Here is a 16,947-nt window from a genome sequence, read left to right as displayed (position 1 = left end):
AAATATAATCGACTGGAATAAACAGTGTTTAATATTTTTAACCGACTTCTTTACCCAGAAGGAGGAGCTTCTGCATTCAGTTGTGGCAATTTTTTTTGTATGTTTCTAATTACAATGTAGGTACATTTTCTGCAAATTTCTGTAGAAATACCTTAGGTCAATCGAGGTAAATGCGTCACTTGAAGTAAATGCCCCTTTTTTAAAGATTTCTTCTAAACTGAACATTTTAGAACTATTGCAACCCTCTCTGTTTTAAGTGTGGTCACTGAACTTTTAATGAAGACGGCTATAATAGTTATAATATGTTGCGTTTCGAAGATATCTCCAAATACCGTAAAATGGGACGAGTAGTTTTCGCGGGGAGAGTATTCCAATTTAAAATGGAGCTATAGTACCTAATACTCATAATAAAAAAAAACAATTCAACAATCTTCCTAAATCACCTTTGTATGAAAACCCAACTCACCCCAAATAGGAGGGACTACGGGGTGAGGTGGGTTTTCCTGTTTATCGTCAAAGTTATGAAATGGAACTACCCAAAATAAAATAAAAACTGAAATACAAACGTCCGGAACACTTATTATATACACCATTCAGTTTGCATATGTAAAAATAAAATGTTATCGAGGTTTGAATGTCAGTTTTGCGCCTACTCACCCCATTTTACGGTAACGCATTTACCACAAGAGACGCATTACCTCGGTTGACCTTACGTCTTTTTCGCTATCAGTTCGCACTGTTCACAGATTCACTAGCAAGCTTTAGTCGTTAAATGACAAAATACGAGTAAGTACCTACTATAAGTTAACGCTCCATTCTAGTTTGTATACAACGTATCCTTGTCCTAAACTCGGGTATTAACATTCCACCAGTAACTAGAGACCTTTCTATCCGCCACCCTACCTACATAAACTATTTTAAGGCGCCGTGAGTTCATGGTGCGTAGACAAGATGCCAATCGTTCTCACTCCGTAGCGTAGTTACCTCTCTCTATCACTCTTCCGTATTAGTGCGGCTGAGACACTCTTGCGTTTCGTTCGCTACGGAGCGTTAACGATTGGCATCTTGTCTACGCACCCAGGTCGCAGTAATATTCATTGTAATAAATTGTTATTAATCATTGTAATAAATTGTTATTTTTGGGTAAATCATAACAAAAGTAAACGTAGTGTTCGATCAAAAATTAAATTGCGCATTTCTTTGTTCGTGATTATTTTCTATCGAGCTAAGGTCGTTTAATCAGGTTTCGAATCGATGAAGTTACTAAAGAAAGGCCTCAATATTGTGATCTAAACTAGCGCTACGATTTTTCAAAAACTGCTGGCTGAACCTACGGCACCTTAAAAACTCTCTGTGAGAGCTCTTAGCAAACTGGTCTCATTGTAATGTAAAATCGAGGCGAATTTCGATTCACCAGGGTTAGTAAAGAGGGTTGTATTAAAGTTGATGCATTTGATCGCATAGCTGCTGTCGTGCACAGGTTTAACCAAAATTCTAGATCGATACACAATTTAGACTAGGGTTTTAGGGAGATTCTAATTACTATGCATATGTGCACGGTACGGGTCTAATTGAACGTACCTAGTTTATTTTATTTATGTAACTACAGACGAAGATGTGAATAAAATATATATAACAAAATATAGGTTCACGTTTTCTTGTGAACAACTCAACGGAAAGCTATAAGGCAAATTATGGTATTTCGGCGATTCCGTGGGAATCTACCGAATCCTACACCAGGCGCCCGATTCTGATTGATTCCGAAAAAAAAAAAAATGGGTTTGAACTGGTTTTGACACGACCTTGACGATCCTTTTTGTGATTGGCGCGCGTCTCACGCACGACGTTCACTTCATTTCATGAACCAATCAGCGTGAGCGCTCTTCAAGAAAATTTCAAAATAAGACCAAGTTTACAGTAACTTCTGGAGACCGAGAAACTGGTGACGCAGCAAAAAATTTTTGCGTCACTATAATGATTTTTATAATTTTAGATTACAGTTAATAGTATAGTATTACCTAAATATGTTTAAATCCTACTCAATTAATATTAATACAAATCTTCCTATGCTTCTTACCTAGAATTACCAATCGCAATTTCACAAATGGTGTTCCATGCCATTAAATCAATACGCTTAGCGTGTGGATTTCCCCGAATTAGACTAAAATCACACCTTGAAGGGTGCGATAATTCGATCAAGCCAATTTTGACTACCCTGGGGGCTCTTCACGATTATTATAATAGTTTGGGAAGTAGCTACCTATATAGAAAGGAGTCTTTTATGTATTATCAAGGATGATATTTCTCGTACAAGGGAATAAAGCAAGATAAGTAATATTATATAAGACTAGCGACCCGCCCCGGCTTCGCAAGGGTTAACAAATTATACATAAACCTTCCTCTTGAGTCACTCTATCTATTTAAACAAAACCGCATCAAAATCCGTTGCGTAGTTTTAAAGATCTAAGCATACATACAGACAGACAGACATGCAGCGGGAAGCGACTTGTTGCCAATTTCTATAGGGATAAGTGCTCAGAAATTTATTTTTAATTTAAGTTTTAATTTTATTTTTAATTTGTTTGTACATATTTATATTTTTAATGATTCTGACACTTGAGAGACCTATACATCTCTTAGTCAATATAGGGCATTTTGCTTAGTAATCATGTGAAGATATACCGTTTTTCATGTAACATACAAGAACAAAATGTTGTGTCTCACAGCTATACGTTATTACAATTTAAATATTAATATGGCCCGGCAGCTTAAATATGTCATGCTCGCTTAAAAGTCTTTGCTTACGGTGGCGTTGTTGATCGGGTCGCCACTTTCCCGAATGAAGGTTGAGAGAGGCGATGGCTGAGATACGCGTCATACTCGTGAACGGGTGCTGTTTGTGGAGACTAGTCTATTTAAGCTAACACGAGCTATTATATTTAGTAACTTTATTTTTGAGTATAATTATATGGACACACCTCATTCGGTTCTCGTAAGCTATTTTATTTTTACTATCATTTTCTTTAATTTAATGAATGTTTTAATTAGGTATACAGGATTTTGACTCTTGGAGACCCTATACATCTCTAAGGATAATTTTATTAACTACTATATATTGTAATCTTTTAGTTATGATGACACTTAGAGACATTTACATCTCTAAATAATTTTAGATTATAGTTTTTGTATCTTTGTGGTTTTTTTTTTCAATACTATTGTTATTGCGTTTTTTGTAATTCGACATTTAGAGGCTTTATACATCTCTATGTTAGTTTGATTTGATATTTACGGCTTAGTTGTATTTTATAATTATTGATGTGGTTTTTTTTTTGCTGTATGTAAATTCCATATTGACGTGTAAAAGTGCCCTTGTGGCCTATTTGCTGAATAAATGTTGATATTTGATCAAAGAATTAAAACATGTCAAGACCTTAATAGATACATGCTTTTTATATGGATTTCAATCGTCCGAATTTTTTTTTTTTTACAAGTGTTACATATTCCTTATTATGCCTGTCTAAATAATATACGCTTTCCGTCCTTCGCAAATTTCTGATCATTACAAACTAAGTACCTATACCTATACATGTTGCAGGTTCATAACACCACTATTACCTACGAATAAAATAAATTGTCGGTAATCACGCCATTTCCGTTCAAAATGGCGGCAAATTGTGTTTTTTAACTCATATCTGTTGGACAGTCACGTAAGATAAGTGCACATTAATATCAATTTGATTTATTCGAAACATTCGTGCAAATTACTCACAGCATAAACGGATATAAGTTTAAATAACACGAATTTTAAAGTGCCACTCAATTTATCCATGAACGAATGGCGAAATATCGTTCATATTTGTTGCAAGTAGTGAAAGGACCTTGTTTCATCTAGGTTCCGTTGAGCCGCAAAGATATGACTTTCAAGCCAATTTGAACGTACACCGATATCAGAACTATTTACTCGATTATTGTTTTTAAAGTAGAAACACTGCTATATTAAGTTATTAACTATCAAGTACATGTCATATGTGATTTCGCCCCAATTCCTGCTCGAGGCCGGATATATTATGTAGTGGTTATATTCTCTTTGTCTTCAGTCTAACACCTTGCTCAAGTTCAAGTTGCATAATACTTTATTCTTGAAGGGCTTAATAACTCTCTTTTTTGTTTAGTAGCAAAAGATTCAGTTTATAGTTTTTCTGGCTTTTATACGTTTCATATCCAATTTTAAACTCTATAATCTCGCTCTAGCAAGTTCTGGAGTAAGTTACCGTCACATGATCCGCCGCAGCTGTTTCCGCCCCAATTCCACGATTGCGAACTGTCCGAACTACCCGCGAACTTATACGGTGGTGGCAGAGACAACTCAATAATAAAGTCTAGTAAAGCAATAAAATATTGAAACTCCAATTTCAATATTTAGTTCACCGCTTGCATCCAATAGCCTAGTTTATTTTAGATTACATCATCTCTCAATTACTGTTTGCACCCTGGGAGGTGCTGTCTCTGCGTGCGTCCCATGACGCAGTTGCAACCATACCATAATGACCGCTTACCAGACTCCAGTGAATCCTTTACTTTGTAAATGAGAAAGGATTCAACTTTCAATCAGTCACCTACAACCAAAACAAGAAACGCTAACTTGTAATGAGATTAAATGTCTTTACTTTTTACTTATCTCTGACGTTGAAAACTGATCTCTATTCCCATAGCTTAAGAAAGTCACACACTCAAAATGCTAAAACCTCCAGTACAAGAACGATAACAAGTTAAGGATGACTCACGCTAGATCGAGCCGGAGTTTCCGGCGCTTCGTTTTCTATGCAAACCACAACATGATCACCCATCAGCCGTCATAGAAAATGACATATCGGACGCCGCGGCCCGGGTCAGGCCCGGTTTAGCATTAAGTAGTCATCCTTTACTGTGAGGCACTTTGATTGCGAGAAGATAATTGCAGAAACTCAAGACTAAAGAAATGAGAACTCGGGCCCGCGCATGGTCGAGTGGGGCCGGCCGCCGCTAGCTGCAGTAGTGGCAGTATATATGACAGATTTTGGACTTTATTTCTAAGTCAATAAGGGTCGTAATAGATGATTTAACTTTATGCACTAGAGCATAAACAGCAACTTTATCCATGTTACACACGACTTGAACACCAACTTTACGAGCATGAAAAGCGAAAATTACCATTTCACTCGCCCGCCCTCAGTAATAACACCCTGCAGTTGCAACTTCCTAACTTTGACACCTTCGAGAACTTATGTGGAAGTTCCCTCGCTTACCGCAGATATGTGGCGATTATACTTTCAAATGAGGTCACTTCGACTGCTAGTAAGTGGGTCAATTTCACCAAACGAGCATTTTTGTCTAATTCCCATGGAATTTTGAAATACCAACATTACACAAAAAAAAATATGCTGATAATTTGATAAAAAATATAATAAACATTAATTTTCTTATGGGGTAAAAATATTCATAAAACTATAAAAGTTATTTCAATTTAAAATTTTGGTCAGGGCACGGGAATTAGTGTGTCCATGGGAATTAGATTTTACTAGCACGGAAATTAGAACATGGCACAGGAATTGTTTTCTTAGCTTATTTTGGTAGTTAAAACTATTATTTATGTATATTTTAATCTACAATAATATACTTCAACCATACTGAAGCGGCATCGAACATATTTATCTACTTTAATTTTAGTTTCGGACGACAAATCTACGAAAGTATGATAAACTAAAAACTACGTATTTGACTAATAGTTTCCTTGATTTTAATGGCAACTAATCTCTCTTTCTTAGTAAAATATATATATTTCAAAACAATACTTTGAGTAGTTGCGTAAACATGTCCGCCTTACATACAAAACTATTCATTAAAAAGTGTCATTATGTATCTGCATGTAGATAGGTACAAGGTGTATGATCTGCTTTATGGCCGTATAGGAAATGATACTAAGAAATAAATAGGGGCACAGAGAGAAGAAGTTATTGTGTAAGTTAATCTGAAGAAATCGAATATGCTGCCTTCATAAATTCATAACACAAACAATTGTTTAACCACATATGAGGTAAGGTGGGGTAAGACTATCACCGGGGTAAGACTATCACAGACAGACAGACATGACGAATCCATAAGGGTTCTGTTTTTTGCCATTTGGCTACGGAACCCTAATAAGGTATCTAATAGTATTACGGTTTTAATACCCCCCTGGCATTGTCTAAAATAACCGACTTGGTTTCACATTACATCTCAAAACTTTTTTTGTAGTAGAAGAACTGCGTTGCGAGACTTGCATCTTTTTATTTTTACATGTAATGTTTTTGATAGGATCCCATCTCTTTTTGTAGGCTGTCCTTCTTGTCAGGTAATCATACCCATACCATACTGATACTATGTATACACATATCATAACTATATACATCTTTATTCATACTCACATCGTACATCGTAGTGTACCTTTACTTTCCCTACTAATTGTAAGAACTAAAAGGTAAATTTGTTATCGCATATATTTCTATAGGATTACAAACTTATTTATGCAGTTATTAGATCTTTAGAACGTGACTAATATTGCAGTATTATTAGATTTTTATTGGCTTAAAAAGCTTAAACCTAATTACGTTTCAAATTTGGAACTTGTGGGTATGCTAGAAGTACCTTAGAATAATGATGATCGTGAGTGATTGTGTCAGTGACAAAACTAAGGGATTTTAAAGTGCATTAATTCTTAGATTACATGTTCAAATTAAATCTATCTCTGGAAAAACGCGCATTTTTGAGTTGAGTTGAAAGTTTGTATGGAGATCAAATATTTTTGAGAGTGTTGGACTTGAAACTTTGTACATGGGGATATTATTATAAGACGGGAAAAGTAATTTCAGCGTTTTTGAAAATTCATCCCCCAAGGTGGTGAAAAAGGGGTTGAAAATTTGTATGGAGATCAAATATTTTTGTGAGTGTTGGACTTGAAACTTTGTATATGGGGATATTATTATAAGACGGGAAAAGTAATTTCAGCGTTTTTGAAAATTCATCCCCTAACAGGGTTAAAAAGGGGTTGATAGTTTGAATCCATTACAAATGCTTTGAAACTTCTTAGAAAGACATAATAGCCGATGACAAAAAACAGGACTTGCGACGTTTCAGGTAATTCAACCCCTAAGGGGGTAAAAAAGGGGATGAAACTTTGTCCTGGGGTGCAAATTTTATTTTAAGCTAGGACCTTGAAACTTCGTAAAAAGGTACTAAATTAAAAAACAAGAAAACTGATTTCTGCGTTTTCGAAAATTCATCCCCCAAGGTGGTGAAAAAGGGGTTGAAAGTTTGTATGGAGATCAAATATTTTTGAGAGTGTTGGACTTGAAACTTTGTATATGGGGATATTATTATAAGACGGGAAAAGTTATTTCAGCGTTTTTGAAAATTCATCCCCCAAGGTGGTGAAAAAGGGGTTGAAAGTTTGTATGGAGGCCAAACAATAATAATAAAGGCATATTATTAGAATACAAGAAAAATAATTTCAGCTTTTAAAAAATCATCCCCTAAAATGATTAAAAAGGGGTTGAAAGTTTGTATAGGGTTCAAATTTTATTTAAAGCTAGGAACTTCAAACTTCGTAAATAGGTAGTTAGGTAGTAGGTTTTATTAAATAGAGGACATGAAAATCTTCTAAGGGGGTTTAGAGGGATTATATCGAGGACAATTTTATTCAGTTAGGGGCTTGAAACTTCGTAGGTTGTGAAAGACAAAGTCTCATGCGTTGTATAATATTAATAATTAACAAATGATTAACCGTCCTACCGCAATCACTTGCTGCACAATGTTCTAAGCTAATGTAGAAATATATAACCACCAATATACAAATCCACGCGTACGAAGTCGCGGGCAACAGCTAGTATAATATATATTCAATGCCAATATATATAAGTAATAATAATATGACGTAAACATTGCCAATTAACTTACAGTGCCCCCAATAAAAGATTTGTTGACAATATATGTAATACTTTCTAATTCCCGTGCCACTTAATCAGCTGTTTTAGGTAAATTTGTTATGGGAATTAGGGCACGGAAATTAGAATTCGTAATAAAAAAATTCGCCAAAAATTTAAATCGTGTTTGACCAAACTGTTATGTTATCGCTTACATAAAGATACATAAAGGGCTCCTAAATATGACAATTGCTATTGAAAAGCTATGTGGAAAATAAAATTTATAAGGGGCATCGAAATTAGAAAAAAATTGTCGCCCACCCGGATTCCGAAATACTTACGCGATTTGCTCGAACACGCCGCGGCTTGACTTACATCCGCTTGCTTTGAGAGACAGCCAAATACTGCCAGTACAGGTGAGGCGGGACACGAGGCGGTTCAAATACAAACGTCGGCTGTCAGAGCCCTTTGAGTTTTGCCGACGAAATTTTACTCGCGCGCTCGGACAAAATTTAAACATCGATCACGAGTTATTTACCACAATGAAGTTAATAGTATATGTGCTCAGTGATAGTAAATATCATCTAGTTTAAGTATTTGACACTAAATTAGTGATACTAATGTAGAATTTTTCGTAGGATTTTTCATTATGCTCAAAAGTAGATTCCGGACAGGGCACGGGAGTAGTAATTTGAGCCTTTAGGTATTTTTATGTGTACTCTAAAAACCAACTAATCAGTGAATTCATATGGAACTCGGTGTGAAAGTGTGACTTCTTTATGTAAAAAAAAATTGGTAAGTATTGTCTGATGCTAACCCGCGATTTTCATCACGGACAGAAAAAAAATCGTGTTCAGAAATTGACCCAAGTATGTTGAGTGGAATAGGAATCCTCGGCTTCGATATTACACACACACATACACATTATCTACGTTACTCCTTCGTCTCCTTCTCACACTCCTTCATAAAAGGTGGTCCTTATTTATTTTTATGATATAGGAGGGAAGCGAGCAGACGAGTCGTCTCATGGTAAATAATTACCAGAGAGGTTAACATGAGATAACCCTCTTTTCTTGAAGGTTTGAAGCTTTTCTTGAAGTTCAATATACAGTTTATCTAGCTGTGCGACGCAGAAAGTTTCTGGAGAAACGCGCAGTTGAGGACTGCCAACCATATTTAAGTGGGTGAAGATGGAAATATTGTCGCGTGTTACTGTATGGCAATGATGCTCAATATTTTTGTGTCTGTTTTGAATGGTTGCTCTATCTATCACGTCGCTGAAAGCACCAGATGGCCTACCGTCAACATCGAAACGTATAAAACCGTTATCTGCCTATCTGTCGCTCGAAGCAAGAGCGATAGCGGCAGAACGATTTTAGATTTTGGCGGTAGGCCCTCTGAACCAACTCGTTTGTCGACAAACACCCCTCGAAAAGTAAAAATTTACATCGGCAAGACAGATGCGACTAAAAAGTTACGTGATTATTTTTATACATTATTTTATTTCTATTACTATAGTAATTCACTTAAAACTAAAACTCACCAATATGCTTATATCTGTCCACGAAATCCACCATAGCCTTAGCCCAAGCTAGCTTCTTCGCTTCATCCAACAGTCCAAGACAGGGTTCAATGACCCCATCATGGACACCAGTACAGTACTCCTTAAGCCCTTGGAATTCTGCTTCACTCTTCTTAGCGTCAAACTCTTCGAGGAACCAGGAGTTTTCGAGGGAGCCCGTGAAGAGGGTATCGAGGTAGGGCTTGAGGACCGGGCTGAGGTATTTCTTGTCGTCTTTGATACCTGGGATGAAGAAAATATACCTATAGAATTAGCAAAATCAGTAAGATTTGTAATCAGTCTTATATCCAGTAAAGACTGTGAGTTGAATAACGTATTTCATTGACAAGGGCTCGTCATCCATGATTGAAGGTCCTGATGTGCTCCTAATAGTATGATACGCCCACGATCCCGAGAGAAAAACCCGCCATGTGCGAGTCGGACTCGCGTTCCAAGGGTTACCCATTTTTTAACAATGTATTTTTTTATGTGGACGTGAATGAAATGTCTTCAAAAACCCGTAGGGGTCGCATCAAAAACTAAGTAATTAACTCCGACTCAAAATTTTAGACCCAGTAGTTTCGGAGATAAATGGTCGGTCAGACAGACAGACGCACGAGTGATCCTATAAGGGTTCCATTTTTCCTTTTGAGGTAAGGAACCCCAAAAATGTGTGTTTGGATTTTTGTGCCTTCATCATGCAAAATCGATGACCGGAACGGACAGATAGTTAATAAATTGGGATTGTTTGACAGGATTATTTTCATCCCTAAATTCATCTCCTAAGTATGTGACGAGACTCCGCTCAGAGACCGCACAGAGAAAGGCGCTTAACAAAGGACTCCGTTTTTTAAAGTTTTTTTTTATCTTCGGCAACGGCCGTGTGGAAACTTACCTTTATAAAGCCAGTTGAGCACATTCCTCATAACATTGAGTTCGTCGTCCAAATTCTCTGTCCGTAGCTCCGGGTCCCGTCTTACTGCGTCGATCAAACACGCTGAAGATGCGTCGTAGTAGTCCTTTAATTTGTTCCATTTCTTTGATCTACAATTTTACATATAATTAAAGAAAGTTCTGTACAGTAATTTTTACCTTATTACGCCATAAAACCAAATTCGACAAGGATAGATGCTACTCCTCCTCTTCTTCTTCCTGCCCTTAATCCTAACTTTATTTGGGGTCATTCTATTCTGATAACAATGGGATATTCTGAGTCCATTTCGTCACAATACAATTCAAGGACAGATACCATTTTTAATAATGAAGATTTCATTACCTATAAGTAGAAGTGTCTCTGTCGAACTCTCCCAGACTTCTGGTCTCGATGTTGTTCAGATACAGGTCTCGGGCTTGATCGAGCATGATCGCCAGGATGTGGATCAGTTGCTCTATGGTTTCATGTTGGGAGGTCGCTTGGAGCAAGTTGGCACGGAATGTGCTGTGGTTTTCCTGTGGAATTGAGTTACTTATATTAGCGAAGGTACATTAAGATCATAACATAAGCATTCATTGCGTAATATGGGCCCGTAAATCGAAAATGCTCGCGATATAGCCTTCGCTTGTCTCTGCTGTGCACCATAGAGTAACTTATATACCTATCTGTGTGCACAGATAGACAGCTGTGTGGGGAGATGGCGTGCGCCATGAAGAGACGTTGTGCAGGACAAGTTGACGACACCTGTCAATTGGCGCTAAACCTTTCTTTGGAAAAATATCAAGGCAAATAAACACTTTGACAAAAGGTTTACATGGACTAATCTCGATGTCACTGTTAATATCTCTTCAATCTGTTCTTAAATTTGCGAAATATTCATGAAGAAAGAATCAACTCACACAAACCACCATGTTCTTACAAGCCACTAGCTCGCTGGCGACTCTCCACAAATACATCAGCTGACGTCTGCTGAAGCTCGGAACCCCAGTCGTAGGCTTCGGAACTCTGTTCAGGTGCTCCCAGCGAGAAAACAGCACCGATTCCAGGGACTCGGAGGGCGTGAGCAGGATTTCTTCGGAACCTGAAAAGGCAAATGGCCTAACATTGTCTTCTTCAGTCGTAGGAATGGTTTTAGTTAATTTTGAGGGCTTAATTCGGTTTGCCCCAGGATAATTCCAAAATAGACGGAACTAAAATATCTTGCAGCCTATCACACTCTTCACAGTACACAGACACGGAAACGAAGGAAACCAAGATGTAAGTTCTGCCGCAAGCCAGTCCGCGTCTCGTGCTGCACAGTCTACTAACTTATAAGCAGTTATGGATCTATCTATTTGTTATCCAAATATGTCCACTGCTAATTATATACCTCCCCCATCAATTACCACAGCTACAGATCAAACTGTTAAGGGGCCCACTGATTATCAGTTCGCCGGACGATATCGGCCTGTTAGTTGTTCGGAACCGTCACCTTTTGCTTATAACTGACAGACTGATATCGTCCGTCGGACTGGTAATCAGTGGGCCCCTTTAGTCTATATAGACGCAGGTATTGGAGATACTAACCAGGCAGACGATGCAAGTCCATGATACACCGTCGAATCGTAGCCGCATCGGCGGCCCAGTCCGCACCGCGTGCGCCTCGCCTCACCAGCGCAGCTCGGTCTACGGGATAAACGTAGCCTGCTGTTGTACCCCGTTCACATACTGCTAGTAACCTGAACCGAAATAAAAAAAAGATCAACTGATTAATAACTGAAGACATTAATATCTGCAAGTGAAAGTTTTCAGTGACGATATTCGAGAAATAATGTCGGGTGTTCGATCAATTCATCATCACTGGCAAGGTCAGTGTTTGTCACCTGCGATGGATCATCTTTTCTACTTTTCCGCTTCAATTTGGCTACGTCTGGTTATTGGTCTTATCGAATCCACTGGCAATCTTTATTAACATTTTCGCTGCCTTGTCGGTTAAAATCAGACGAAACCAAGCCAATTTTCTATTGTTTGTATATTCTGACAACCAGTGATCGGGGATTTCTATGCCACTTGGGGTGAATGACCTCAATCATTATGCTAGTATGGATATGCCGCGGGATTCCGGGATTCGTGTACGATATAGGAGAGTGTTTTGGCATGTTACTGTTAATCAATTAATCATGCATTGCATATATTATTAATATTAATAATTGAAAATTTTAAATTGAAAAATTGAAAACTTAATAATTTTTTGAATAATATTTTTTTTTAAATCATAACCAACACTGTTTTTTACAGTCCTTTATTTTATAAACGAATTACCAACACCGAAATAGCGTTTACTTTTCGAACAGTTTTGTTCCTATCGCGGGCCAAGTGGCATAGAAATCCCCGATCACTGCTGACAACTTCTCCTGAAATAACACTGATTTAAACTTTCACGATTTTTACACATTATTAAATTGTATACAACGGGACTTAATCGCGTATCTAAGTTTTAAGATTTACCTCCGACGTTTCGAGGACGGCGTTGTCGCCGTGGTCTCGGAGAAGACTCGAAACGTCGGAGGTAAATCTTAAAACTTCGATACGCGATTAAGTCCCGTTGTACAATTTAATAATTCTCCTGAAATACTTATAAAGCTTTGGTTTCCTTCGAAAGCGGTGCCGTCATATCTAACGGCCGTCTCCATACAAATACTACGACATCCATACTTAGCCGTATTATTTAGGAAAACCGATCTTAAGGCCAAACAACCTTAGTTAAATTGGCTCTCATCTTTTTCTCCAAGGCTTCAGCGAATATGTCTGTAAATCAGAATGTGAATATGTCTAAGTGAAATTAACATAATACTCACGAGTCCAAAACCAACAGCAGATGATGCGACGCATGAGTTTGCGCAACCAATCGCGCAGCGGCCTGACTGTGCGCCGCGCAGCGGTCCACGCGCCGGCGCAGCGCGCACTGCGCCATGTAGCGGCTCACACCGCGGAGGGAACCCTGGAATACGATCTATTAAATACTCAGGAAAAACCTACAAGGTATAGAATTAGTGGAGAGTAAAATTAAGTATCTACTTTCTTGTAACGTGGTACTTACCTATCCAACGATGAGTTGAGAGCCAGCGACCCTCGCTATAGTGGACAGTTCAGAGAAGTGCGCGTCAAGGGTTGCTTCTAATGAAGGATACCATAGTTGCCAGGTCCTTCGATCCATGGTACAATGGTATGAAACACCAAACTGATATCCCTTCCCTCATCTTATCCAGCAGAGAGTACAGAGCACCAACCACCCTCGCTATGGTAGACAGTTCAGAGGTTTGCGTCCAGGGTTGCTTCTAAGGATGGGATGGGTGCCATTGTTGCCATACGTTGGACTCATTGTAACACCAACCTGATATATCCCTTCCCTCATCTTATCTAGCAGCGAGTTGAGGGCACCAGCTACCCTCGCTATAGTGGACAGTTCAGAGAAGTGCGCGTCCAGGGTTGCTTCTAATGAAGGATGCCATAGTTGCCAGGTAGCTGCTCGTTCGACGCACATCATGTTTGTCGGTGGGCCCACTGCCGTTGCGTAGTAACCCTGAGAAATTATTACAATGAGTCAAATTTTTTGATCCAGAGTTTTGCATGGGACATGATTCATAGAATGGGGTAGCAACTGTAAAAGGTTTGCATAGATGGCGCCATCATAGCTTGCCCCTTTTTCTATGAGATTTGGCTTAAAGGGCTGGCACAATTCCAGGCCAAGTTATGATGGCGCCATCTGCTAAATACTTCGACCGGCCAACCCCATTGATAATGATATGACTTAGGGAAAGTCAGCTTAGATAGAACTGTATAAGAGCCAGACTACGCTTTATAGAAACGAAAGAAAGGAAGAAGAAAAACAAATGACCGCTACTATATAATGGTAAAATAATACCGCGAGAGCATTTTTGTTGGTTGAGGAATGTGAGTAGGTTTCGTATACTTTTTTCTCTAGACCTTTTGAAATAAAAGCTTCTATGAATAAGCAAGTATTAGAAAAAGATAGACTGCTTATGTTCGCCTTGGGTACCTGAATTGCAGCTGTATAGTGTAATAACGCGAGTGGGCTTGTAAGCGGCACGCGGCAGGTGTAAGCGGCCGCGCTCACGCCACCGACCCTCGCTCCCAGCATGAGCTTAGCTTCGGCTTCGCCGGCACCGACACGGACCATCACCCAAGCTGCGCCTTCCACGATGGCGAGACGGCGGTCGGCCATGGCTTGGGGTGGGGACGCTATAAACATAGGTATCACCAGCAAAATAAGACTCCGACCGCGATAAGCCCGTCACTTCAAACTCGGGTAAATCCACCTTTGAGATTATGCGATTTTGGTATTAAGAAAAGGTAATAGGGTAGAAATTTGCTGAGAGGGTTGAATGGATTTACCCGAGTTTGAAGTTAAGCCGCACATATATTGTCACTGTCAAGGCGGTGTAAACCTAGCAAGTTGGAGTCTATCAAGCGTATAACCTAGTTAGATGATACAAGTTTCGTAACATTGCTGACTACGGAGGTGCAATTAATTCAATCGATTGATCATAGACAGTCTTAACCTTTTGGACGCCAATGACCGATATATCCGCACCGTAGGTTCAACGCCAAAGACCGATTAATCGGACCACAGAGCAACATCGACCTACGTACATATACATAAAGTTCAACTTCAGTTTTGACACTTCAATGATGTGGCGTCTGAGTGATAGCATTTGTGTTTGACACGGCGTGGAAAAGGTTAAGGGCCAAAACACAATTACCTACCTACTTACTGCTACTTACTCGATACGACGTCGTGTTTTGGCTCTTACTTAGTCTATGCTAGGTAGGTACCTATAAACACAAAGTAATAAACTGAATAGTTTCGAAAATAAATAAATTACAATTATTCATTAGCATTTGAGAGTAAATATCTAGTAGGTTTCTTTCTAGTCGGTAAGATTCAAATTTAATTACATTTTCAAGCATCATTCCACAAACAGTGTTCATTTCCCCGTGCAAATGAAACAATCCTTTCAAATCAATTCATGTGAAACAAACTATTAGCAAAATGCCGTTTGCATTCACACCCCATAAATAAACAGTAGCTATTTTCGTAAAAGCTCTGTTAAAATTTAATCAAACTTCCTCCCGACGAACCTCAATTCTTTCATTCAGAAATCCTCGCTTCTTGCCAATGAATATTCTACCTTATTTCAAACTAACTTGATCATGTTTTCGATTATAGTGCACTTCTACGCTGGTTAAAGGATAATAAGCCAAATCGCAAGCGAATAAGGCTCTAATTATTATGATAAGAGAGTAAATTGGTACCTAAATTCCAACTCAATCCTGAAAATCTACGAAAATATATGCAGAAAATCATTCCGTCTCTCTCGCTTATTTATTTAACAGGAGGGTGTGAAAGGTGAAGATATATTACTTAGACTACTTAGGTAGATTTGAATAGGTGTGGTAGGTGTTTCACACTTTCGCGCAACTTATGATTAATTATTAGGTCTGTGTTGAAATGCCGTGCGAAAATAACTGGTTTGTTTGTGAACGTTGAACGATATTGTTAAGTTTAAGGTAGCTTTAAACGACGGGATCATCAAAATGTAGGCTGGTATAGTAGGAGTTTTAGAGTTGTTCTAAAAAGTTTTGTTTACAGAATTTGAGTTTTGCAATGACCCTGTAACAACCCTGTAATTTCGACTCGGGTTTTTTACTTTTTTTATAATACGACTTAGGTACTTACTTTACTGCATATAGAAAATTTAATACTAGACTAATACAAAAAGACTAGCTTCGATTTAATAAGGGAAAAGTTTTTACGAGTGAAGTTATAAAGGATAACCAATTATTCCAATTATGTACTTATGATTAATTCATGGGTTCATCATTCTAACCACATTTCAACACACAAAACTATTTCCAAAAGATTTCTTGTTTTTCTGGATGTGACAATGCAAGGCTAAAACATAACGAATGGTATGTACAGACAAACTCAACATTTGTACTGTTGCGATTGAATAAGGCCTAAGATAATACCCGTTGGTGGCAAAATTCCGTAACACTCGTATTATATTTTGTTATGACTCGCTCACCCCTCTCTAAGTAACAGTACTTGTGCGGGTGTGCACGCGCAGCCGCTCTTGCGCAGAGCACACGCGACCCGCCGCCGCCGCGTGCGTGCGCGCAGCGCGCGATCAGCTCCACCCATCGCTCCAGGACTTTATCTCTGGAATATTTTACTTTGTTAGTCATTCGATTGTATGAGAATCAAACTCTGTTCCGTTTCATTACGTATGCACAATAACACTGCATTCCATCATCAGCCTAAGGGTCGGTTGCACCAAATTGTTTGTCATCGTTAAAGAGTTCCCCAAATTTTATTGTATGGAAAGTTTCATAGTAAACCGCCGCTGCGCGCCGGGTGACGATGATCCGTCCCTCAAGTGTAGATGGTGCAACTGGCACTAAGGCTTTGAAATAATTGAACTCTCCTTCACATTCTTTTCTAAAGAACATGA

General features: G+C 38.5%; 1 protein-coding gene across 1 annotated transcript in view; it reads right to left on the bottom strand.

The window, feature by feature from the left end:
* Positions 1–16,947, bottom strand: part of LOC134652762 (uncharacterized) — a 75,549-nt gene that overhangs the window by 38,090 nt on the left and 20,512 nt on the right. Inside the window, exons 5-13 of the mRNA XM_063507924.1 lie at positions 16,522–16,655; positions 14,472–14,674; positions 13,806–13,994; positions 13,270–13,412; positions 11,999–12,150; positions 11,332–11,513; positions 10,775–10,947; positions 10,394–10,542; positions 9,481–9,741 (exon numbers count right to left, since the gene is read on the bottom strand). Of these exons, the coding sequence (XP_063363994.1) occupies positions 9,481–9,741; positions 10,394–10,542; positions 10,775–10,947; positions 11,332–11,513; positions 11,999–12,150; positions 13,270–13,412; positions 13,806–13,994; positions 14,472–14,674; positions 16,522–16,655 (1,586 nt within the window). The remainder of the gene's footprint in view (positions 1–9,480; positions 9,742–10,393; positions 10,543–10,774; positions 10,948–11,331; positions 11,514–11,998; positions 12,151–13,269; positions 13,413–13,805; positions 13,995–14,471; positions 14,675–16,521; positions 16,656–16,947) is intronic.

The sequence above is a fragment of the Cydia amplana genome, chromosome 12, assembly GCF_948474715.1.
Source record: "Cydia amplana chromosome 12, ilCydAmpl1.1, whole genome shotgun sequence".
NCBI lineage: Eukaryota > Metazoa > Arthropoda > Insecta > Lepidoptera > Tortricidae > Cydia > Cydia amplana.
The sequence above is the reverse complement of the archived record's forward strand: the minus strand, read 5'-3'. Positions and strand labels throughout refer to the sequence as shown.